General features: G+C 38.1%; 2 protein-coding genes across 5 annotated transcripts in view; one reads left to right on the forward strand and one right to left on the reverse strand.

Annotated features, from left to right (window-relative positions):
* LOC111158361 (NADH:ubiquinone oxidoreductase complex assembly factor 7) overlaps nucleotides 1-17,988 on the forward strand; it is a 27,940-nt gene extending 9,952 nt beyond the window's left edge. For 2 of the 4 annotated variants that reach the window (XR_002641349.1, XR_002641348.1), the window contains exons 3-12: nucleotides 2,899-2,979; nucleotides 3,782-3,892; nucleotides 7,201-7,414; nucleotides 8,233-8,291; nucleotides 9,674-9,784; nucleotides 11,627-11,770; nucleotides 12,835-13,008; nucleotides 13,532-13,818; nucleotides 14,502-14,600; nucleotides 17,927-17,988. Coding sequence is in view for 2 of the 4 variants with exons in the window: in XM_022520360.1 (XP_022376068.1) it covers nucleotides 2,899-2,979; nucleotides 3,782-3,892; nucleotides 7,201-7,414; nucleotides 8,233-8,291; nucleotides 9,674-9,784; nucleotides 11,627-11,770; nucleotides 12,835-13,008; nucleotides 13,532-13,744 (1,107 nt within the window). In the remaining 2 variants the exon portion in view is untranslated. Of the gene's footprint in view, nucleotides 1-2,898; nucleotides 2,980-3,781; nucleotides 3,893-7,200; nucleotides 7,415-8,232; nucleotides 8,292-9,673; nucleotides 9,785-11,626; nucleotides 11,771-12,834; nucleotides 13,009-13,531; nucleotides 14,469-14,501; nucleotides 14,601-17,926 lie in introns of those variants that run through there. The other 2 variants (XM_022520360.1, XM_022520359.1) reach the window with 2 other exon arrangements.
* Nucleotides 15,558-26,198, reverse strand: part of LOC111158360 (protein kinase D3) — an 83,261-nt gene continuing 72,620 nt past the window's right edge. The window contains exons 15-19 of the mRNA XM_022520358.1: nucleotides 24,361-24,522; nucleotides 24,024-24,122; nucleotides 21,220-21,487; nucleotides 19,070-19,155; nucleotides 15,558-18,185 (exon numbers count right to left, since the gene is read on the reverse strand). Of these exons, the coding sequence (XP_022376066.1) occupies nucleotides 18,012-18,185; nucleotides 19,070-19,155; nucleotides 21,220-21,487; nucleotides 24,024-24,122; nucleotides 24,361-24,522 (789 nt within the window). The 3' untranslated portion in view covers nucleotides 15,558-18,011. The remainder of the gene's footprint in view (nucleotides 18,186-19,069; nucleotides 19,156-21,219; nucleotides 21,488-24,023; nucleotides 24,123-24,360; nucleotides 24,523-26,198) is intronic.

A 26,198-nucleotide genomic window follows, 5' to 3' on the forward strand; every position in this document is an offset into this window, starting at 1 on the left:
AACCACCTCCTAGTTTCATTGATCTGTTCTACTGTTCTTTTGGTTTCTATTTCATTGATTTCTGTTCTGATCTTTATTATTTCTCTCTTCCTGCTGGTTTAGGCTTTATTTGTTGTTCTTTCTCCAGCTCCTTTAGGTGTAGGGTTAGGTTGTGTATTTGAGACCTTTGTTGTTTGTTGAGAAAGGCTTGTATTGCTATATACTCTCCTCTTAGGACTGTCTTTGCTGTATCTCAAAGATTTTGAACAGTTGTATTTTTATTTTCATTTGTTTCCTCCTTAATTTCCTGGTTGACCCAGTTATTCTTCAGTAGATTGCTCTTTAGCCTCCATATTTGAGTTCTTTCCAACTTTCCTCTTGTGGTTGAGTTCTAGTTTCAAAGCATTGTCATCTGAAAATATGCAGAGAATGATCCCAATCTTTTGATACCAGTTGAGACCTGATTTGCGACCCCGGATGTGATCTATCTGGAGAATGTTCCATGTGCACTAGAGAAGAATGTGCATTCTGTAGCTTTGGGATAGAATGTTCTGAATATATCTGTGATGTCCATCTGGTCCAATATGTCATTTAAAGCTCTTATTTCCTTGTTGATCTTTTGCGTAGATGATCTGTCCATTTCAGTGAGGAGGGTGTTAATGTCTTCTCTATTACTATATTATTGTCAATGTGTTTCTTTGATTTTGTTATTAATTGGCCTAGATAATCGGCTGCCTCCATGTTAGGGGCATAAATATTTACAATTGTTAGATCTTCTTATTGGATAGACCCTTTAAGTATGATATAGTGTTCTTCCTCATCTCTTATTATAGTCTTTGGTTTAAAATGTAATTTCTCTGATATAAGGATTGCTACCCCAGCTATCTTTTGATGTCCATTAGCATGATAAATTGTTTTCCACCCCCTCACTTTAAATCTGGAGGTGTCTTTGGGTCTTCAATGAGTCTCTTGCAGACAGCATATCAAAGGGTCTTGCTTTTTTATTTAATCTGATACCCTGTATGTTTTGATTGGGGCATTTAGCCAATTTACATTCAGGGTGACTATCAAAAGATATGAATTTAGCGCCATCATATTGCCTGTAAGGTGATTGTTGCTGTATATTGTCTCCGTTCCTTTCTTGTCTGTGTTACTTTTGGGCTCTCTCTTTGTTTAGAGGACCCCTTTCAATATTTCCTGTAGGGCTGGTTTGGTGATTGCAAATACTTTTAGTTTCTGTTTGTCCTGGATGTATCTCATGGTTTTAATTTGCATTTCCTTCATTAGCTTCTAACTGAAATTTAACCTTTCTTTTATTAGCAACATATCTCTTATTATCAACTTAACCACTGGCATCAGTACTTCCCATGATTTTAGCATCAGTGGAAATCGATAGTGATCATAGGTATCTCAGAATCCATTGTGCTCTTCCATACTTCAAAACTTTGTTACTTATTAGACCTCAGGCTTGGCTTTATTAATATATTCATAAGGATACATATATGTTACTATATCACAAGTTTATTTTTTAAATATTGGATGAATATTTTTCAGTTTTTGGAGGAGGGGTAATCCTGTGTGCTTAAGTCCTGAATTTAAAAACATTCTATGAAGGGATCTGTGGTCTTCATCAGGCTACCACAGTAGCTCATAATGTGCCACAAAAACACTGCCGAAATGCTCATTTATGAAGAGAAAGAGAAAAGCTTGAGAGGAGATGCTCTATGAAGTGAAGTAGTTGTTTTTTGTTGTTGTTGTTGTTGTTGTTGTTTGACTCAAGTATATTTCTGCTGCTGAGAGAGGGAAGTTAAAGCTCTTAGAGAAGGGGGTGATAACAAGATCTTGGCCCATGAGAGCTGTGTGAGGAGAGGTGATGATCCAGAACACAGGTGGTGGAATTAGGCTTGGATAAGAGTGGAAGGTAAAGTCATTTCATCTCGAGTTCTGAGGAATGAATGGGAGCAGGTGGAGGCCGGTCAGGAAGCTGAGTAAGTCCTATTTTATAACATTCTTTACTTCCTTTTTGGGCAGAAGTCCAGGTCACCTGCTGAGTAGGGTGGTGGAAGAAGGAGCTTGAGGAGTACAGGAAATTTTCTAACAAAGAATTCTTGAGTATGTCTTGAAGTTTAGACAGTAAGCTTAACCTTGGGATAGGAGAGTAAATAAGATAGTTCTCTTCCCCAAGTAACTAAGCCTCTTGGTGAGGAATACAGACATATAAATAAATAAATACATAAAAGGAAGCACTGCTGTTAGTCTGAGGTTGGAGGACTGGAAGAGGAGGTTAGGGAAGGCGGCATTTGAGCAGATTCAATTTTATTGAGTATAAGGGTGCCAGGGAGAAATGTGTAGGAAGAAAGGAGAGTATTTGCAATGGCATGGATGTATGGATGAGCAGGGCTAATTAAAAAAGAGATATAAATATAAATTTTTACAGATATAATATAGATATAAATATTCATTTAGAAAAATGCATAAATCACAGGTGCATATAGCTTGATGAATTTTCACAAAGTGAATGCTCCCACGTAACGAGCATCTAGGTCAAGCAACAACATCACCAATAGGCAGGGCTAATTTGAAACAGATAGTGAGAATTTGGGAAAGGAGGCTGGAGGGAGGGGCAGACGGGGTCTTACTGTGTTGGGTTGTGGGAGCAGGGAGGGGAGGGAAGTGGGATGGGATGTGAGGATGGACATGGCCTGGCTTTTTCCTTTATGGTCAAGGAGGGATCATGTTTCTATCTGTTCTGGCACTTTGTAAAGTTTAAGTTACTGTGTTTATCTTGTTTGTTTAGAAGAGATTACTTTCTTACCAAATGATTATGTCATTGTATACATCATATAAGATTTTGGAGGGGTAGTTTAAAAAGCATATTTGAAAGTTAATTTGTTTTCTCTACTTTCTTTTTTTACTCAGGGATATTATGTGTACCGTGACATGCTAGGAGAAAAAGGAGATTTCATTACTTCACCGGAAATAAGTCAGATCTTTGGGGAGGTAATATTCAATGTAAACTATAAAAGAAACTAATATCACAAATATTTGGAAGCAGGTCACGTTGTACTCTTCTTTAATATAGCATTGTACAGCTTTGTTTTTGTGATTCAGGTTTCCTTTTTTTTAAAGTTTTCATTTTTTAATCATATACATGCTGCAGAAATAGAGAACAATAGAGGAAAGAGAGATCAGTGAAGAGAGAGAGAAAAGGTGCAAAACACTAAGGAGTTAGTGGGGAGAGGCTCTAAAGCCCCTGCCCAAGACTGCACCATAGTCAGAGCAGAAGTCCCCTGTAACAAACTCTGAACTCTTCTTAGGGATTCTAGTTCATTGATTTCTGCATAAAAACCCCTTGTTAAATTTAGATATAGAAATAGTACCTAAAAGGAAGTAGAATCCAGGTATTAAAAAATGTTAATTATGCATAAAAAGCCACGTAATTACTGAAATCGTATGAATATGAAGAAAGGCATAACCCTATTCCATATGTTTATTCGTTATCAAAGACTAGCACCTTCCTGTAAGTGATTCTTCTTACGTGTATTATGAGATCTCTTACAGGGGGAAGTGCCTTTTAACTGTTTTCTCCTGTTACTAAGCTTTCTAAGTGGTGTCTTTTCTAATGTCTCCATGAAGCTTCTGCGTGTGTGTACATACATGTACATATTGAGTAACATACACACATAATTTGTTTGCAAACATTTTGCCTTTTGGCATAAAGTATGTATTTATGTGGAATTTTATATTGTGCTATACTTTTATATTTTATAATACTTCAGTGTAGTTTTTTCCCTTGTCACAGCTGCTAGGTATATGGTTCATTAGTGAATGGATGGCCACTGGAAAAAATGCAGCTTTCCAGCTTGTGGAATTGGGCCCAGGAAGGGGTACCCTCACAGGAGATATTTTGAGGGTAGGTAATAAAAGAATGTCTTTAGATCCTCATGTACTCACCTGAATCTGTGCTTTTGACTTGTGTGCAAACTCCATTGACTTCCTTGGCTTTTAGTCCTATCTCCTTAACCGCCTCTATTTCTCAGCTGAAGTACAACGTCAGAATAATACAATGAATCGTAACTTATTGTTGTCTGTTTGTAATTTTTAAAAAATGAGGGTGGAAGAGAATATGAAAGGTAGAAGTCAAAACATTTAGAAGACATTGGAAGTGTGTATTTGTCTTCTAAGTAGGAAAAGAGTTTTTGAATTGTATAAAAAGCTGAAGCCATAAAGGAAAAGATAAATAGAAGGGTAATTTCAACTACGTTAACGAATTTTTTGTTCTTTTTTTTTTTTTTTTTTTTTTAAGATTTTATTTATTTGTCAGAGAGCACAAGCAGGGGGAGCAGCAGGCAGAGGGAGAAGCAGACTCCCCACTGAGCACGGAGCCTGATGTGGGACTCGATCCCCGGGATCATGACCTGAGTCAAAGGCAGATGCTTAACCAACTGAGCCACCCAGGCATCCCGAATTTTTTGTTCCTTAAAGAAACTTAGGAACTTCTGTTCTTCAGAGACACTGTAAAGAGAGGGATAAGCCAAGCGGCAGAGTGGGAGGAGTTATTTACAACACATAACCTACAAGGAAGTGGTAGTTAGAATACATAAAGAATTCCTTTCAGTTGTTAAGGTGGTGACAGATAACTCCATAGAAAAGTCAGACTGAAGATGTGAACAGGCCCAGCATGAAAGAGGAAATCCACAAGGCCAGGAAGAACAAAAAAGTGCTCAGACGGGTTGGGGGTCGGGGAAGTGAAAGTTAAAATCACAGTGACGTACCACTGTACCCTCCAATGAGAAGATTTGGCAGTACCAAGCGTTGGTGAGGATGGGGAGATGTGGCACAGAGGGGACTCTCAGACTGTAAGACCATGATTTGGGGTAAGCACTTTGGAGTGCTTATTAGGCATCATCTGCTAACGTCTATGTTCTTCTACTGTGTGACCCAGCAGTTTTCCTGCTGGATATATGCCCTCCAGAAATGAGGGCATATATGTTCCAGGATGCATGTGCAAGAAGACAGCATTGTGGGACGCCTGGGTGGCTCAGTTGGTTAAGCCGCTGCCTTCGGCTCAGGTCATGATCCCAGCGTCCTGGGATCGAGTCCCGCATCGTGCTCCTTGTTCTGTGGGGAGCCTGCTTCTCCCTCTGCCTCTGCCTGCCACTCTGTCTGCCTGTGTTCGTTCTCTCTCCCTCTCTCTCTCTCTCTGACAAATAAATAAATAAAATCTTTAAAAAAAAAAAAAAAAAAGAAGACAGCATTGTTTAGAATAGCAGAAAAGCTGGAAACAACCCCAATGACTATCAGTGGGAAAATAGATCAATAAATTGTGATCCAGTCATACAGTGGAATGCCAAGGGTTGTGCAAATGTGTGAAATCACAGCAGAATGCACGATGTTCAGATGAAACTCAGCATCTTGTTGGGTGAAAACACCAATTTATACAAGAATTCATATCATATGATTGTATTACATAAAATCCTGAAATAGTCAGCATTAAACAATATGTGTTTGGTGATTCAAACGTGTTCAGTAACATTTATAAAGAAAAAGCGGGACGTATAAACTCCAGATTGAGAATGGTGGTTGAGCTCTGAGGGTGAGGGAGAACGTGGGGGCTCCAACTGGAAGGGTCAGGTCACTTTCCTTTAATCAAAGATAGCTGATATTTTTCCATGGATTGTTCTTTCTTCCATTCTACCTAATATTGTCTAAAAACATTAAAAAGGAGTTATTTAGGGTGCCTGGGTGGCTCAGTTGGTTAAGCGACTATCTTCAGCTTGGGTCATGATCCTGGAATCTTGGGATCGAGTCCCACATCGGGCTCCCTGCTCAGTGGGGAGTCTACTGCTCCTTCTGACCCCCCCACTTCTCATGCTCTCTTTCTCCCTCATTCTCTCAAATAAAAAATAAATAAAAATTAAAAAAAGAAAATGTGGCACTAAATTTTTTTTTAAAAAGGAGGAATTTGGTTTATAGTATATGATAAGTACTTGTGTTTATTAAACTTTGATAGTTACACTGCTTCGGAATCCATTAGTCTTTTTTAGTTTATCTTAAGTGTATCTGGCAATTCATTGTAAAAAAAAAAACATATTCAGTATACATTTAAATGTCTTGGTGCTGTATGATTTTTGCTTGAAATTAGGAATCAAAGGCTTTTAAACAATTATAACATCTGACAGATAATCCTGATTATATCTATCATATTTGTGGGGCAATAGAAAAAAACCACTGATTTATGTTTCTGGAGCTCTATTTTATATCTCTTTAAATTGGCAAAGTCATTTGAATATTTAATAAGTTTCTCAAATAATATTGTCTTGTTTCAAGTACTTTAAAAACAATCCCATAGCTCTTAAAATGTATAAAGGATACTTCCTTAGAACAAGTGTTAAGAACCTTAAAAAGCCAAATAATTTAAAGGAATGTTAAGAAAATAGACATATTTACAGACTTGTTTTCATTTCTTGATCATAATTTCTGAAGGATTTTTCTCTTGGGAAGTTTTTCTCTTTGTAGTTTCATTTCAAAACAAAATTTGGGAAAATCTTGTCCTTACTATCAGTCTCTACCTGCATATTTCAGATCTTAAAAGTAGGAGGCAAATCACCAATGAAAATTGAATTCAGATGAAAAATACTATTGATGTACTTTATACTTTGACATTGAATTTTTAGCATTAAAATATTGATAAAGTATTAGTATATTCCTTTTTCCCCATGTTTACAACAGTTATAAAAATGTGTGTAGCTAAGAAAAAATTAAAAATGTGAAAGAATTACGAAGTTAAACCCAAGTTTTTAGTGCCACTCAAATTTTATTTCCTGAAGATACAGTTTAAACGTCTCAAAGATGAGATTATTTCATAGACATAGCAGCTTTATAAAATTAAGGGTATCTGTACGATTTATTTTCTTGTTCTTTTTAGATCCCTTAATCTGCTTATTTATTGGATGTTAAATTTTTAATTTTCATTTACTAGTCAGTCTAATTTTTATTTTAGGAAACCAAGTCGTGTACTGTTCATCTCTTCTGTGGACAGTGTGTAATAGGTTGGTTATGATTCTCACAGACTGCTGGAGAGTGGCTTGTGTGGAGAACAGATGCCTCCAAAACCAAATTTTATTCCTGTAACATGAGCGAATTATTGAGGTGAATGGTTAGAAAACCCCAAATCTGCCCAACCCATTGTATTTTGCCCTTTACCCCTTTTGTCTTTAGGTGTTCAGTCAGCTTGGATCTGTGCTGAAAAACTGTGACATTTCAATACATCTGGTAGAGGTGAGCGAAAAATTGAGTGAGATTCAAGCATTAACACTGACGGAAGAGAAGATCCCGCTAGAGCGGAGTGCTGGGTCCCCCGTATGTATGAGAGGCGTTACTAAAGCTGGGATTCCAATCTCGTGGTACCGAGATCTGCAGGATGTTCCGAAAGGTAATTCGTTCACACAACGTAATGCAGTCATTTTGATGGCGTCCCGTCCCAGCAGTGATGGTGAGCAGAGCCACAGCGGGCGCGCTAGTAGACTGAGTTAGTGCTGCCAGGTCCCTGACTCATAGGCAAGAGCGAATCCTTTTCTCGAAAAGAGCACTGTATTAGAAAACAACATGGCTCGCAATAGGAGCAATGAATGTCCTGTGGTTTTGCAAAAATGACAGTGTCATCTCTGTTGTACCTTTTAGTTTTTCCTGACCCATAAGATAGTACTGATGGGGGTGGGAATGCGGGGCCCTGACGGACGCAGCGCTCGGTGGGTTTAGTTTAACTGTCTTCATCTTTTGAACGTTCTTGCTGGCCTTTTCGTGGGGAGGGAAAATCCCTGCACCGGGCGGTTGAGGCCCTGCTCACACCTGCAGGGGCGCCCTGGTCTCGGGGAAGCCATCTCAGCAGGCCTCCGCTCAGCTGTCTCCGATGATGTTAGCAAGTTCAAAGCCTCTTAGCTAACAAGTTTGAGTCCTGATTTCTTTCATGCCTGGTGAGGGATAAAAGATTTAACTGATTATTGAGATATTCTGGTTGTCTGATCCTGCTGTGTGGAAAATGAGAACAGTAATGTTCTTCTGTCTGTTCTGCAGAGTAGGTGAAGACGTGAGGGGATGATTCTCCGTAGACATGGCTGTGGGAGCCCCCTGGGTTCCCACGCAAAATACTAGCATTTTCTTTTCTTTTCTTTTTTTTTTGAGTGTTCGAAAAGAAAGATTTAAGTATTGCCTTAAAAATGCTGAAAGTTTTTTCCTTCTGTTTTTAAATAGGGTACAGCTTTTATCTGGCACATGAATTTTTTGACGTTCTTCCCGTGCATAAGTTTCAGGTATTGATGGGATAAAGTCATTAATTGAATAACAAAAGGCTTTATGTTGAAGGAAAAACATTTATGGTATTTAATTATTGTTGAAGGTGACTATATTTGGAATTCTGATGAATAGAAATAATTGAAAAGCAAAAATCAAGTATTAAGTAGAACCTTCATTCTCTTAGGATAACTAGTAAGAATGCTTATTTCTCCAGCGATAAAGATGTGCACGAATTTAAGATGGTAAATAGCTATAGTACAAGGAAGGGTTACATTTAGCAAATAGCTTTCATATCCAAAGACTAAAATGTTTCCTCATTGAAGTTGAAGTGAAAGTTCAGATTTGGTGGTAGTGTATGTGCACCGGTAGTTTCTGAGGCTGAGAGCGTGTACTGATTTGTTAGCAGAGGCTTCAGAGTCTGCTCTCTGCTGTTGGGGGCGCCTGCCCTGCTGCTCATTTTCTCTCTGTGGCTCCGCCTCTTATCTCACCAACACCAGTTCACGCCTTCCAGTCGACTCCTTTGAACTACTGTTCAAAGGAAATGAAGTATTGCCTTTAAAAATTTTTTTTTAATTTTTTTATTAACATATGACATATTATTAGCCCCAGGGGTACAGGTCTGTGAATCAGCAGGTTTACACACTTCACAGCACTCACCACACCACATACCTTCCCCAATGTCCATAACCCCACCACCCTCTCCCTACCCCCTCCACCTGGCAACCTAAGTTTGTTTTGTGAGATTAAGAGTCTCTTATGGTTTGCCTCCCTCCCGATCCCATCTTGTTTCATTTATTCTTTTCCTACCCCCAGACCCCCCACATTGCATCTTCCCTTCCTCATATCAGGGAGCGCGTATGATAGTTGTCTTTCTCCGATTGACTAATTTCGCTAAGCATAATACCCTCTAGTTGTGACAACCCACATCGTCACAAATGGCAAGATTTCATTTCTTTTGATGGCTGTATAGTATTCCGTTGTATATATACACCACATCTTCATCCATTCATCTGCTGATGGACATCTAGGTTCTTTCCATAGTTTGGCTGTTGTGGACATCGCTGCTATAAACATTCAGTTGCACATGCCCCTTCGGATCACTACATTTGTATCTTTAGGGTAAATACCCAGTAGTGCAATTGTTGGGTCGTAGAGTAGCTCTATTTTCAACTTCTTGAGGAACCTCCATGCTGTTTTCCAGAGTGGTTGCACCAGCTTGCATTCCCACCAACAGTGTAGGAGGGTTCCCCTTTCTCCACAGTATTGCCTTTTTTTGAGTGGTAAAGTAAATGTCATCTGTCGTATATGGTAGGAGGAGAAAAATAATAGTTACTTTTAGTAGAGGCAATTTGAGAAAAAACTGATAAAAATGTGTTTTTATGCATTATTTTGTGTTCAGAAAACACCCCAGGGATGGCGAGAAGTACTCATTGATATCGACCCACAAGTTTCTGATAAGCTGCGGTTTGTTTTGGCGCCTGGTGTCACGCCAGCAGAAGTCTTCATACAAGTAGGAAGTTTTTTCTTCTTACTTTATTGCCAACCAAATCTTCATAGTCTCATTTTCTGAGTTCCTGTTTTAGCATTCCTTTTTTTTTTTTTTTAAAGATTTTATTTATTTATTTGACAGAGATCACGAGTAGCCAGAGAGGCAGGCAGAGAGAGGGGGGGAAGCAGGCTCCCTGCTGAGCAGAGTGCCCGATGTGGGGCTTGATCCCAGGACCCTGGGATCATGACCTGAGCCAGAGGCAGAGGGTTTAACCCACTGAGCCACCCAGGCGCCCCGTTTTAGCATTCCTTCCTTGATGGGATGAGGTGCTTTTTATTAATAGTGATCGAGTCAGGAGCCTGGGTCAGATCATCTCAGGAAGGCGTGACCTGAACGCCCTGTGAGGAGGAATGTAGTAAGTGCTTACTCTGGCATGTCCTGCCCCTTCCCCCTTTCCCTCAGTTCCCTGTGACATGGTCATAGTAGCATCTGCCTGTCCAGAAGAGTTTGAGGTGTGTGAAAACAACTATTTATTGAGCACTTTGTATGTATTCCTCTTAATTTTCTCATTTAATGCTCAAAACTTTATTAGTTTAATTTATTAGTTTAATTAAGTAAGTTTGATACTAGATGGCCAGAATGGTACATTTACTGCTGCTTTCTGTTGGCCTCAAGAAGTAATAGCAAGAGTCTTTCTAACTTGGGGTCATGTGTAGAGGTCCAAAAAACGCTATGCTTGTCAGGAATGTTTGGGCTTAGATTGCCTGTTTTATTTATTTTTTTAAATCAAGAATGGTGGTGATTTTTAATAGTTTACAGCTACAGTATCTAATCATATATATATAGTTACAGACAATAAATATCCGTATGGTAAAATATTCACCTCTAGACAGACAAAAAATATCTTTGCAACTAAATAAACAGCTTTAAGTAATAATGAATAAAAATAGAAGCTGAGGAAATTTTTCATCTAAAGTGATTATAGCCTATATTAGGGGCACTTGGGTGACTCAGTTGGTTAAGCATCTGCCTTTGGCTTAGGTCATGATCTGTGGGACCTGCGATTGAGCCCCCTGTTGGACTCCCTGCTCGGCGGGGAGTCTGTTTCTCCCTCTCCTCCCTGTTGATGTTCTCTTCAGTCCTTCAAATAAATAAAATCTTAAAAAAAATAAAGTGACTATAGCCTATATTAAAACATTCTAATTTTAAGAGTTCAAATAATTATGAAAGCCTTGTTTCATAACTAAAAATATAACTAATATACATTTTCAAACTAAACAAAAAATATTTTAATTATAGGTAGGTAAAATAGATTATTGCTGAAATTCAATCATGACATTTTATATATATAAATATACACACATATATATGTGTATATATATATATATACACATATATATGTGTGTGTATATATATATATATGTGTGTGTGTGTATTTACTTATTTGGGGCAATTAATTTGGGGACTTTGTTGATAGCCTAACCTTTTAACAATAAAAAAGTGAAATTCATGAAAACTTTCTAAGAATCTACATATTATTCTAATGCAGATTACATATATGTACATGGGGTTTTCATTCTGGATGAGCAGTCCATTCTCTTTCTTTAAAAACTATATCCCAACTATGTAAAACTGCTTAATTTCTCTTAAAAGATCACTTCTTAATAAGATGTACACTGACTGGTGTGAGAAGGGCATTTTGAAACTTCCTTAGATGGTGAAACGTGAAAGGTTGAGTGTGGACAACATAATGCATATGGAGAAGGAATTTATTTTTATTGTAACTAAGAAATGCTCATTGTACAAAAACCCTAAGGAAACTGTTTTCAGTAATGCATTTGGATTTACCTGTTCCCTTATTAGCGTGATGAAATGAGGGATCACGTGGAAGTGTGTCCTGAGGCTGGTGTTATCATTCAGGAGCTTTCTCAGCGCATCGCACTAACCGGAGGTGCAGCACTGATCGCCGATTATGGTCATGAGGGAACGAAGACAGACACCTTCAGAGTATGTATGACTCAGGAACATGACTTCCCATCAGTTCATTGGTACCATCTCCGAAGTTGTTAACATTTGAAGCTCACTGAAGATCTTTACCTTTGCTTTCTATGGTGCCTAGCCTTGAAGTATTACAGTGTTTATAGTGAATATTAATACATATTATCATTGCCCTTAACCATAGGATTTCACCTTCCAGACTAGCCTTGGAACAGGGTCTGAATCGTTTACATTCTGCTTCAGCTGCAGAACCTAGGTCTGCATAGATCCTACTTAGCATCTGAATAATACAAATGGGAAGATTTTCTTAAAGAATTCTCCCCCTCCATTTAAAAAAAATTTTTAGTACTTCTATGCAAATTTCATTTAGCTACTATGATCAGACTTTTCCTATCATATTTTCAATCTTTTTTCCTTTCTAGATGTATTCTTTTATTCTACCTGAGCATCCTTTCTTACCTTCTTTATCAGTTGTGTTGAATATCCTTTAATTGAAATACATTTCAGTGAATACTACTATTAGTCATTTTCTAGATCTGTGGTTCTCAAGTTCTAATTTTATTGTATCTTAAAAAAAAAAAACAAAAAAAACCAAAACCACCCCTGGAGTTTTTTTTTTTAAAATGCTGTAGCCTTCCCTCCAGGATTCGGATTCAGTAGGTCTGGGCAGTGCAGTAACGTGGGCTCAGGCGATTCTGGTGCGCGTGATTGATGGATACGCCTTGTCAAACACCATCTAGAGTCTGGTGAAAGTTTAACTTGATTCTAGTAAGAAACAAGTTAACACACATGGAGAACTGATGGGATCTCTACTCCATCACCACAAGCAGTAATGAAATGTGAAAGGCAGCATTTCCAGGCACCCAGTGTCGCACTTTATATCAGATTTTGCACGTAGCATCTCACTTGAGGAAAGGGTGCTCCTATATTAAGAGTTTATAAACCACTGACTTAGGCTATGTTTTTCTTTCCAACAGTTAGGTAAAGTATACTAAAATGAAAGCATTTCTTTAATTTTGATAATAATAACCATAAAGGGACAAAAACTCATCATTTTAAAAATTGTGTTCAAGGGGTTTTGTGGCCACAAGCTTCATGACGTCCTGACTGCCCCTGGAACGGCGGACCTCACAGCCGATGTGGACTTCAGTTATCTGCGCAGAATGGCAGGGGGACAAGTAGCTTCTCTCGGGCCAATAAAACAACAGATGTTTTTAAAAAATATGGGCATTGATGTCCGGCTGAAGGTAATGATTTATTTTAGGATCATTAAATATTTTTATTTTGTAGTATTTCATAAAAACGTTTCAAATGATAAGATCCCCCAGCCTCAGCGCTCTTCTCGGACAGCAGGCCCTGGATACTGTGGTCTTTCTGGTAGCGTTGGGCCTGGTGCAGCCGGGCTGCCCCGGCTGGAGCCACCGAGCACGCCCCTGCATCTCCACACGAGCTAGCATGAAGACTGTGAATGGTGTTCATGCCCAGTAGGAAAAGTTGACTGTGTTTATGGGGATAATTTTAGAAGGGTCCTGAAGACATCTTAACTCTTCAGTGAAAATCAAACCACCTGGTAATGTTTGTTAAACATACAAATCCACAGGTTTGGGTCTTAGCAACCTATGTTTTTAATAAGCACCCATGATTCTAAGGCAGGTAAGGAGAAATCCCACGTGAAGTCCTACTTTACTGAGCAGCCAATGGTCATTAGCATTGCTGCATGTAACCAGGAATCCTTCTAGTTATTTTTACTAAGAAGTTTTTTCTTTTCAGGTTCTTTTAGACAAATCAGATGAGCCAGCCAGACAGCAGTTACTTCAGGGGTATGATATGATAATGAATCCTCAGAAGATGGGAGAAAGATTTAATTTTTTTGCCTTGCTGCCTCATCAGAGACTTCATGGGAGAAGCCATCCGATGGATGCCTGCCAGTCAAAGCCCTCTGTGTCACCCGTAGCTGGGTTTGGTGAACTTACCTGGCGGTGATCTCAGTGTGGTCATTTTACCCCTAAGTCTGCTTAAGAAAGCAAAATAAAGGGAACGTGGTTCATAGATCACAGGTAAAATAAGTATTACAATATTTTATGTCTTTATCACCAATAAAAATGGACTGTCTTACATACAGTACAATTAAATATTGATCTTTTACGGCCGTGTCTAGCTTTTGGCACAATTGTGTGCTTTTGGCTTAATGAAACAAGTTACTGAGAAACTAAGTGTCCTTTATTAAGGCTAGTTGCTTTATTTTTATTTTTTAAAAAATAAACATGAACACTGACTGGTTTAGCAAAAACTGAAACCTAACTGGTCTTTCATAGGGAATGGATTAAATAGAACTATCCATATATTATTTTTTAAAAATGAGGTAGAACAGTATGTTCTGACTCATCTCTTAAGAATGTGGGAAGTGAAAAAAGTATAGTGGAGAATGTTTTATAATTAGGATTCCATTTTTGTTGGGGGAAAAGCTACATTTAAAGAAATGCTTGTAACTAATTTCATAAAAATTAATATATTAGTGCACACTGGTTTTCTGTGGTGGTTACTTGTATATAAAATGTAAGGAAAGGATGCCTAGTAATCACTATTAAATATCCCACTGTGGAAGTGGGTTTTCAGGGTGGAAATTGTTCTCCTTTGTGGTAAATTTTCTACCCTCTACTTCTGTGAATTTTATAATTAAAAAACTTTAGGGGTGCCCAGGTGGTTCAGTCTGAGTGTCTGACTCTTGATTTCAACTTAGGTCATGGTCTCGGGGGTTGTGGGATCTCCAGTCCCACGTCAGGCTCCATACGCAGCGTGGAGTTTGCTTGGGAGTCTCCCTCTCCCTCTCTCAAAATAAGTAAGTAAAATCTTAAAAAAATATTTAAGTGCCTGTAAAACTAGTAAACCTAACATGTACCTGAAATATGAGTTAGAGTAAATGCAGACTATGTTAGCAGGAATCATTTTCTGATCTGAACTAATTCTCCCTCATTTTCAGATAAATATCAAGTTTTCATTCTGTAAATTCTCATTTTTGGTTCACAGAACATTTATATTAATACCAGACATATACCTTCTGAAGAATTATTATATTGGCAATAAAAATTTACAGTGAGATTAAAGGAAAAGAGTATGAGATGTATGTTTTGAATTTATAGCTTAACTATATTGAAAGTTCACTGGCAGAGTGATCAGTTCTTGGCTTTCTGTTGCTTATTTGGCTTAACTCAGAACGGGACTAGTATTCTGTGTCTTACTCTAAAGTAGGAAGATAGAGAGACGGCTTGTTTTTCACATGCTGCCCCACCTTGCACCATTCATAATCACCTTTACTTTTTTCCAAAGACTTGACTGGTGGATTTTTGGAAGGTGAAAATGCCCAACATTGGCCCCTCTTAGTTGTTTAATAGTTTTTATAATTAATGGGAGGAATCAGGCATGCCTTGTGTCTTAAAACCTGGAAAATTTACTTTGAATGGCATTTGCTTATTTAAGTCTTGTAGAAGTTACAATAGTTGAATATTTGATGGTAGCTCTTGAAAACTTTGTAATTATAATTATTCTAAACTTTCATGCCAAGAAATAAGACCTCCAGATAATTACCTCAAATTTCATATAAAATTGAAATAATGAGTTATTTTTTATTTTAGGTAGTTAAAAAAAAATCAGTGTTTTAAATATAGCATTAGTTCCATTTACAAATACTATTTCCAAAATAATACTTTTACCAAGGCCTGGGAAAATAACACAACCAAGTAAAATTTTCTTTGGATACCTCTATTAGAGATAATGCTCAGGTTTTCACATGGAAAAGTATGGTGATATGGAAATACATTTTATTATCAAGCTTCTTTGAGGATATTTACAAAAAGTGGGATGTAACAAAAAATATAAAAATGTACGGAACAGTGTCATTATAGACTACTTTGTACATTATCAACTGTTTCTAACAATTCTTATACAAAACAACTTCAAGACAAAAAAAGGTTATGCAGGTTATACAGTATCTGGAGTAAATGACAACTCCAAATTATCTGACAGTGCCTTTACAGATTTTTTAGAAAACTTCTTATGCATTCAACAACACAAAGAGTGCAATTAATTTCATGGCTTGTAAAGTTTGATTATGTAAGTATAGCAAACATCATTCCAGTTAATTTTCACCTTAGGCAGTAAAACCAAAACCACAATAGGGTGCCTCGGGACTCAGAATTACTCCATTTTCGTACGTTGGTATAAACTTACTTTGGACAGATTTGGGGAAGTCATCCTTTAGCACAGAGAAAATACATTTCTAAAAGGTTTTGCAAAATTTGACTAAATTTTTTAACCTCCCATAGGAGATTGAATACTACGAGACATGGTGGAGAGTATGAGTAGGCAGTGCAGCACAGTGGTTGGGGGGTGGGGGGGACAGAGGGACGGGAGCCACACTGCCAGGGTTCATGTCCATATACAGTGACCCTCCACAGCTGGTTACTTAATCCTCCTGTGCTTCAGTTTCCTGATCTGTGAGATGAAGTCCATAATGCACGTACTTTGTGACTGTTGTGAGGGTAGTAAGTAAAAATGTGTAAAGAGCTCAGAACACAGGTGACTGCATAGTGGCTCCTCTCTCAACGGTACTCTCAGCCTAGATTACGGTATAGCTTCGGGGCTCTCTCAAGGCCCTCTCTGGCTCCAACTATTTGTATCCAGGGACATTCTTTTGCTACCTCATTCAGTGGGACAATGTTACCTAATACTTTTATAGTTCTTAGTTTATTGAGTACGAATATCTTCATACATAGCCCAGCTTCACAACAGCATTGTGAGAAGGTAGAGGCAAGAATTATGGTCTTCATTTTACAGATTGAGATCTTGAGGCTCAGACAGATTGAAGCCTAGACTTAAGACCAGATTTTCTGACTCCAAATCTTTTGCTCTTTTTTGGGGGTGGGGGGGTGGGAATAGTTTGCAGTGATTACTGTGGAATGAGAAACAAAAAGCCACTAGTTTTTTTTAAAATAAGGGGGTGGTCCCAGATCTTAAACTTTTTGGGGAGAGAAAACTATTAGTAACTTTTTAAAAGCTATGAAAAAGTCTAACCTCTTAAACATTGTATCTGAGTAGAAAAACACTTCTTTAGTGGGCTGCTGGTGCTGAAATGTTAAAAAATAATAATAATAAGGGTAGGGCTACAGTATTAGCAGAGCAAATGAAAGAGTAAAATAAATGTTTCATGCTCAACCCACCCACTCCCCCAAACTGCTTAAAAGAACTGATTTAAAAACATTCCAGATATCTGTAAACCCTTCCTATAAACTAAGGGAAGAAAAAAAGGATATACTCTTTGCTGTTCTCTGTAGCATTAATTGATCCTGCACTGGCCTTACTTTTAATAATTTTCTTCCTCAAATTATTCAACTCTGTGTAAAGATAAACTGTGTAAGAAAAGTTCAGCTCTTTACTCACTGAACACTGGAAGCCAGCTGTGGCATTACGGTGGTCCAGTGGGAATGTGAGGACAAAGCACAGATGCTGAGCGAGGAGCAGACAGACCAGCAGGCCCTCCTCCAGGTTCTGCGACACCAACTGTCCCAAATTATCTTAGAGGCTGTTCCAACATACAAAGGGGACTAACTTAATTTTTATGTTGTAGAGAGCATATTAAGAGTTCAGCTCCAAAGGTTAGGGATCATGGTTTTGACTCTTGACTCACCTAAAAAAAGAAAAAAAAAAAAGGTAAAACAGCCTAGCATCTAGGAAACATTTCTAGGCACCTACGAAAAACCCCTCGTGTCTCTGGTTAAACAAATGCCTAGAGCCTGCAGAGGAAATCTCAGGCTGGTGGCCCCTCCTCAGTTAGCTTTTAAATGCAAACCTGCTTAGACTCTTACATGATTTGATCGAGATATTCAATGGCTGGACTAAGCTTTCCTTTTTCTCCTTTTTAAAAAACAGTGTAAGAACATTTGGAAAGGGAAGATAAATTAAATGCCACTATAGTACTAAAGTGAAGGATTAGGAAAAAATACAAAAACCAGTCATTACTATGCTATAAAAATTTATGAAATGCTTCATCTTGGTTCCATTGTGTATTTTTATTACTCAGTTTCCCCTCTTGTATCTACTCATAATGAACTACAGTACTGGCGTCACTGATTGCTTATCCTGTTTCCCCATGTCTTTGCACCCTTGCAGATGACAACCTACAAACAACAGTTGTGCAGTAAAACATCAGTACATAAAATGAAATCCTTCCTTATTGAAGTTAGCTCATTGATAATTAAGGATCTTCTTCCATATCATCTGGATTGGGAGCCATAATGAAGTGCTTTGGGTATACAAGATTGTGGGTGTATGCGTGTATTTCCCAGCGGGCATCGTCACTTTCATGTGTAATGTAACGTTCACCAATGCGAGTTTCAAATTCTCTAAGGTCAAGCCAAGTCTGATAGTCCTAGAAAAAAAATGAGGTGATTATAAAGTATAAAAGTAACAAAATACTGTGAACTTTTTTTCTTAGCGCCCTAGTCACAAAATTGACAACCTAAACCCAATACCAAAAGTACTTGCTATACTGTAAGTTCCATTTGTAGTATTTAAATTAGCAATGTTAAATACTTTTTCAAATTTAGAATCTCTAATGGAGTAACGTTTCTACAACTAAAAAAAAAAATTGCCTGAGGCTTCTGAGATGGCTAATAATAATCACTAAAACATCCTGTTCTATACTCTGACCGTACACCCACACATTACTCCTCAAACTAGGGGAAAGTACTTAGAATCTACTACCAGGGTAATTTAATAATCATGGAGACCGACTAAGGCTGCACTTGTTTTGAAGTTACTACTACTCCCTACTCCCTTTAAAACAGTTCTAAAGCTTCTCTGTACTCTGAAGTTTGGGGGTATCTTTTGACAGATCTATGCAACAGCTTTTGGGGGGACTTCAGCCAAACATTTTAAATGGCATTTCTGATCTTATCAATGCAAATATGGATCTTTTAGTGGATAATTTTAAAGTAAAATATATTTGACAAAATAATATGCTTATCTTACAAAAAGGTGGTATGAAACATAAGGTTCTATAAAAAGGCTAAATCACTGCTTTTCAGTTCACGGGAGTTTAACTGTCTAGAAGTTCTGCATTTCAGTGGCTTACTGCAAAGCCTCCAGAGATGCAGCCACAGGACAAATTAATCACTAAAGAACACTTAACAGTATTCTAAGATGAGGAGAATCTGTTGATCTTAGCGTGGTTTCAGTAGGTAAGACAAAGTACAATGAATGGCTTGAATGAGGATCACCAGAGAGACGACGTTTTTTTGTTTGTCTTTTTACCTGCAGCCAGGGATGACTAAGAGATTTGTCCACACTGTAACGTTTTCTCATCTTCACTTGAAGTAGGTTGTTGATCAAATCAATTGCTAAGAGAAAAGACAAAATCAGACACGTAAATTTGGGTATATGGAGCAAACCAAACCTGTGAGTCTTAGAAGGCAGTTCAATCCACAGAAATACAGGGTTGAGGGTTTTGCTTCTCAAGGCCGCAGTCTTAACAGCTACCCTGCGCAGCTACCCTGCTAGTGATCCGTAAATGTTCACTACACTTAGTACACATTCACATGCACCCTGAATGTGTGCAGGGTACATATTCAGTGTGGCAGAGGGTTGGTTAGTGCCCGCTGCCGTTACTGTTTCCTCGTCTACAAAATGAGGTTGTTGTAAAGATGAAATACACGTAAAGAGCTTAGAATTGTGCCTAGCACGTAAGTGCTAGTTATGGCTATTATTATTTCAAAATGAATTAAAAAAAAATGATCAAAGACTGACTCACTGTTTCCCCCAAAGACACCATTCCCTAGTCCCTGGCTTGGTCTGCTAAGGAGCCAAAGCTGCTGGCTTCCTCTACACATGGGGCCAGACTAACCTGGTAACTTATTACCACAAGTTCACACTCAAACAGGCGTGGTGTTTGGTGTGTATAATAACAGTAAGTATGCTGGCATACTTCTTTCATCCAGTTATTTGAAGAAATGAAGGAACTGTAAAACCATAACCTTCGTGTGACTGCGTCCTGACTACAGTGCAGTGTGACAGTATGTTTGAAATACGGATACAAAAGCCTGGACCCAGGGATGAGCCAAATGAAAGGTTTACATCATACCCACTCTGTTTCTCTTCTGCATACCACAGGTATTTTAATTATGAACTCTCAGTTCCAAATACTTCAAACTTTTACCCGGTGTTGCTTAAGTGGATGTCCACCATGTGCAACAGAATCATTTGGGGTCTTTATTAAAATGCATTCCTAGTGTCATGCCAGCTGGTGAAGTGGAAGCTCTGGATATAGCCAGGGGTTTCTGGTTTAGTACACTCACCAACTGATTATGCTGACAGAAGAGGTCTGCAGACCACACTGGCCGAGGAACTCTAAGAGAAACCCTCATATATACTTCAGTTAGCTGTTCATTACCATGTAAACCTGCTACTGTTCTTACAGGTTGTTCCTCAAACTTCCCCTGTTTAATGGGCTGTTAATCCCTATGATTAGATCTGGTACTTCTGGAAAACAAAGAAAACCCTTGTTCCAAAGGTTGGCAAAATCCAGGTGGGGTATTTCCCCAGTAGGATTCCATTCAATATGCGGCTGCTGAATAACTTGAGTGCTCTTCCCAACAGTATCAAAAAGTAAAAGAGGGACAGCCAGGGCATTCTTCATGCGTACAGAACCCAGGCTTGCAAGCTCAAAAACCGGTACTGGGCAGGGAAAACAGATGTATCCTGCTTCCTAGGACTGGACCCTGGGAGGGCTGCAAATAAACTGGAAAATGTCTATAAAGTTCATTCTAGATATAAAGAACCTGAAAGGAGCTTACAGTCTAGTTCTGAAAATAAGTAATTATGAAAAGAAAGAATAAGGAAAAATATCTCCACCTAGTAGCCTGAGTTGATCTTACCAAGTTCAGAGGAGGGGCTCAGGGAAGATTTCATAGATGTGCCACAGTCCTGAGGGACTAGAAGGATTTCAGTAACAAGGAAGAGGGACTGTAGGCAGGGGAAAGGTCTAAGCAAAATGCAGAAAGTAGGTGGGAAGAGAAAACAACTAGGTTTTATAGAGGGGAGCATGGAGGGGAGGACAGCAGGTAGACTCCGGCTGTCTCAGGGAGACCTACATAGTTGCAATGTGGTTAAAAGGAGGCCAAGGTATTTGGGGCAGATTGAGACAAAAGTAGGGCCGGGAAAGTGTCTAATGGATAGGACTGTTACGATATTTTAGTAGTTTCTAAAGGAGGAAACTGGGGCCTGGATTAGTGCTATAAGGAAATTAGAGAAGAGACAATGCAGAAGGAAGAGTGCTCAAAAACTGGTTGAATTTGAAAGATGAATATGAGAAACTAAAAAAGAGGAAACAAAAGAGACAGGCTGATATGAGATCACAAAGATTTTTAGACTAAAGGGCACAGAGCTGAAACTTTTTTCCCCCTTACCTTCACCAGAAATTTCTCTCCAGGGATTTGGTGGGTACATAAATGCAGCATTTTGGATTTGGTCATTTATATCTTCATCTTCATTAAAAGGAAATGTACCACTGAGGCTAACATAGACGATAACTCCCACTGACCACATATCTAGAGAACGGTTGTAACCTTTGCTCCTGAGAACTTCAGGGGCTAAGTATGCCGGAGTTCCTACCACAGATCTCCTGAATGACTTTTCACCAATGATGCGTGCAAAACCAAAGTCACACAGTTTCACCTGGAAATAAAAAGATGATGCTAATTTTGCATTTTCATCTGTCAGTCAATCTCTCTATACATACCTGTCCCTAAGTATGATACCAAGTCATTTCAACACACCTGCCAACATATGTACTGATTACGAATGTCAAATGAATGCAGATGGGGAAATTATAAAATACCCTTTTGCCAAAAGGCAGGTACATTTATAACCCTGTGATGTATTACTGACATGTGTGAAGAGCTTTCCTAGTGCTTCTTTCAAAAAACCAGTTTTTTTGAAAGTTCTAGCTTTCAGAATGCCAAAAAAACCAGATTGGTGGTGTAAGTGGTCAAAGTTTTATGATGAAATGGGAAGGCACTGATTTTTTAGCATTTGGCTTTTAAGGAGCTACTTTTCTATCATCTGTGAGCAGAAATTATGTGTCTCATTTTTGAATCCTCAGTGACTAGTGCCTGGACACATAAAGGTACTCAATAAATTTGTGCTGAATGAAAAATAAGTTGGTATTTAAAAACTGACCCTTTATTTTGCTTAATCCTAGAATCTGTATTCCTGAGGATTACTATCAGTTGGCAAGTAAACTGAGGTGTAGTAAAGAGGACTAGTAAGTACTATAGCCCTCAGAAGAGCAAGGCTAGAGTCTGCTTGAAAGAATCAGAGCAAAATGATGACTAGTCAGACTTTGGATCTGGAAAAACAAGATCTATTTGAAGGTAGCCACAGTCACTACAATATCCTTTTGGAAAGAGTGTTCTAGAAATGTGATGAGCTTGGTAGAGCTCAGAGCCCTTATCTTGCTGCCCATCTTCTAGAAGAAGTTTGGGTTTTGGGGAGTAATGATACATCCATGCTGAATAAGCAAATGCCAAGTATTTTCCAGAGGAAATGCCCTGACTTACAAAATGTCTTCACAAAAAGCATTATGATCAGTTGATGAAAAAAGGGATTTCTCCTCTACAACCAATGGTATAAGAGTGCCTGGAAAGCAAAGATGAAGGTGTATTCAAATATTTCTTGTTATTACTAAGACATGGACCCTGGTGCATGTTTATGATTATTCTGTGTCTTTACTGAATGTGGCTCCGAGTCCTATAACAACAGGATTATTAACCATGAAGCCATGTGAACTCTCTTTGCTGCTGTTGTTAAATGCCATATTTCTAGTAACATCTTGATAAAGATGCCATGGCAGTCTGGCAACTGAATAAGGAAGTGTGGCCATGGCTAGTACTTGGGCAACAAGAAATGTCAAGTGAATGTTTTCCCTTTGTTCCTAACAGAAGTCAGGAAGTTTTAGCCTCACTGTAGGGATGTGCATCCTTTGCCCAGACTATTCTGAATATCAAATGAGATGATAATGTATGGAAACACTTTAAGAACATCACACCAACTGTTAGGGAACCCTTTTTGACCTCACAATGATAGGGAATCCCTTTTAACCACACAGGCATTACAAAGCAATAGGATTACTTCCTTGTAAGAGTAATTTTTAAAAATAAATCTTTTTGGGGTGCCTGGGTGGCTCAGTTGGTTAAGCAATTACCTTGGGCTCAGGTCATGATCCTGGAGTCCTGGGATTGAGCCCCGCATCGTGCTCTCTGCTCAGTGGGAAGCCTGCTTCTTCCTCTGACCCTACCTCCTCTCCTGCTTTCTCTCACTCTCAAATAAATAAAATCTTAAAAAAAAAAAATCTTTTTCTTTGAACGACAATTTGAGTTGTATTTAACTCAGGTGAAAGAATCATTGTCCTTGGTCTAGCCATCTAACTATGCATTTTTCAAATAAATAAATAAATAAATAATAGTTTGTCAAAAGATATTCTAGCTGATTGGAAAATTCACCAGTGATAACCATGAAAAACATTTATGGGTACTCCCAACATAAGTTCCTCAGGAAAACTTCCAAACTTCAGGTTTATGAAGCATTTTCTTAGGTTACGAAATAATTCTGGATCAAGATCAACATTCTTTAGTGAAATGAAATTTAAACAAGTAAAAAAATCAATGCATCCCACACAGGACACGGACATAAACACATACTACGCATGAGCGCGCAAAGGAGATATATATGTGTGAGTGATGGCAGTAACGGGAAATGTAATTCTTCCATAGGTTTTGGTGAAATGTTTGAAATAAAGTGCTCTGAAGAGGAAGGGAAATTAGCTGCCTGCCTCAAAATCTAGTGTCTCCCCCCTCCAAATCTAGTGTCCCCTACTGTAGGGTTACCCGTTTTTATGAGGAATTTGTCCCAAGCACCAGGCACCAGCCAAGATTGATTCTCCTCGCTTCATTCCCAAACCCCAGGAAGAAGCTAACTGCAGTCCACGTGCAAAAAGTTATTCCTTGAGGTCTGGTTAAGTCCAAAAAGTCTTAATGAAAATAATATAATTAATAAGGTCGGAGTTCAAATTATGTCAAGTATTAATCCTCACTGGCAGCTATAGGCCAATTCCTTCTGTTAAGATGGCTATAAGTCTGAATTACTGTGTTCCCTTTTATTACGTGGCTGCTCTGTAATACTGTCAGATCCAAGGTTCTAAAGAGTATCTCACCTGAGGAAATGGCTCCGCTGATGCGAGCAGCACATTTTCCGGCTTTAAATCACAGTGCACAATATTTTTAAAATGTAGATTCCTCAAGGCAACAAGGATCTGTTATTGAAGAAAACAGAATTTTTTCAGTGCTTCGAAAAAATCATAAACCCCCACCTGAGCTCTTGAATGGTATGATAATTTGAAAAGTCTACTACAGTTTGTCAAGTTTTAACTGAAGTGTTACTCTGTTCTTCAAAGTTAAAAATTCCCAAAATAACCCAATACATAAAAGCACTGCCATTTCTCTGTTTTCAAGTATTGTTTCCAAAAAAAAAAAAAAAAAAAGTTAAAGCACCTGTGTGACCATGAACTTAGTGATTCGTTCTGGAAGTCGACTTTTCTCACTGGATAGAATCATTTCCAACATATCTCCATGTAGTTTTTCCATTACTACAAAAACTCGTTCTGGAGTTTCAAACATACATTCCAGGTTTACAATCCCAGGATGGTGCAAATTCTGGAGAGTTGCAGGATATATATATGACCAATGTAAGTAGAAAAATAGTTTTACTATGCAAACATCTAACAATATACTGTGACTGTCTGGAATACATGGCATAGAAAGAAAAACAAAAATAACCAGTAAAAGCAAACGAACAGGATCATGGATTCGGATTTTCCAAGATCTGTAGTGCAATGGATGCCCTGAGGGGAAAGGAGGTCTTTCCAGTTAATTACATAAGTGTCCTTGTCCATTACTACTACATTTTTCTTTCTCATCTTTTTAGTCTTCTGACGCTGTGGTAATTTTATGCTGTCCGTGAACAGACACCAACTGCCAATCAAATTTTAGCTAACTACACAGAGCTTGGGCTCTTTGGGGCTGTATCTGTGGAGGTCTGTGCTCAAGAGATGGTTCTGTTTTTAGGGTACTTATTTATCTAAGTCTGAATTCTCAATCATATCTGCATTTGGTTTTCCCGCTTTCAGGCTCAAGATCTCTACCTCCATCATCACGCTTCTTGAGCAGCACTATGTTACCAGGGTTGCAAAAATATAAACGTGAATGTGACACTGTTTCTGCTAATAAAAAAGCAATCTATCTTACTGGTTAAAAACCAAAAAAACCTTTCTCAAAAGCAAATTATCTTAAGTCAGCTATGCTCAAAAATATTCCACGGTTTTCTATTCCTGGACATAAATCTATTCCTCTGCTTAGACTTTCATATCTTCATTAAAGGTGATTAAACTTTTTATTATTAGATATATATTTTTGTTATGTTTTTATCTTTATTATAGGTACCTAATTATGCTAAAAGGAGAAACTTGTTTTTGGCTTATGTGCGGTTGAATACCATCTCTAAAATGTTTTTTGAATTTGCCATCATCTCTCAATTCCCATTGTAGTGGCTTTAATTCCAGCTCACATTACCTCTCTCTAAGGCGATTAGTTTTCACCTAACACTATATATACATGCAACAGTGTTTATCCCACGGTACTGTGTCATGTGTACGCATCTCACTCTGTATCCTAGTAAGTTCCCTGACAGCAGAGACTGTCTTAGTCATTTTAGCTCAATGTCTGAATCATGGTGTTTTTAAAAATGACTAGCAAGTGTAAAATACTGTTTACTAATCAATTTAAAACAATTTAATGAGATGGTATTCCAAGCAGCAAAATTTAAAAAAAAAATGACAATTTTATATAGTAAACTAAAGTGACATGGGTGTGATAACAGTAGTGAGCAGGGGAAGATTCAGAATATCACAAATTTGATCAACACAGAATTCCAAGTGTGGTTGGCTATCCCCATGCTGTAGTTGTCTTGTAAGTTTCTCCCCACCCCCAGTCCTGTAAACAGTACACAAACACAATAACAGAAGTATGCTATAACATTATTGTCTCTTAACATCCTCTGTTTGTTTAAATGTCCTGTTTCCTCTGGAGTCTTTTGGTAAATTATACTTTCACAGAGAATCATTTTCTCCAGGTTTTCAAATTTATTTGATAGAGCTGGAAAAGGCAGCATCTTAAGATGCCTTTAAATTTTTTTCACTATTTGTGGTCCTCTCCCCAAGATGTTCTTATTTCTCTTATTTTTGCTTTCCTTTATTATTCATTCTTTAACCTCTTGAGTTGGATTCTTAATTCACTTATTTTCATTCTTTCTTGTGTAAATATTTGAGGTTATA

This window comes from Enhydra lutris, unplaced genomic scaffold (genome assembly GCF_002288905.1).
Source record: "Enhydra lutris kenyoni isolate GAN:26980312 unplaced genomic scaffold, ASM228890v2 scaffoldscaffold59, whole genome shotgun sequence".
In the NCBI taxonomy this organism is placed as follows: domain Eukaryota; kingdom Metazoa; phylum Chordata; class Mammalia; order Carnivora; family Mustelidae; genus Enhydra; species Enhydra lutris.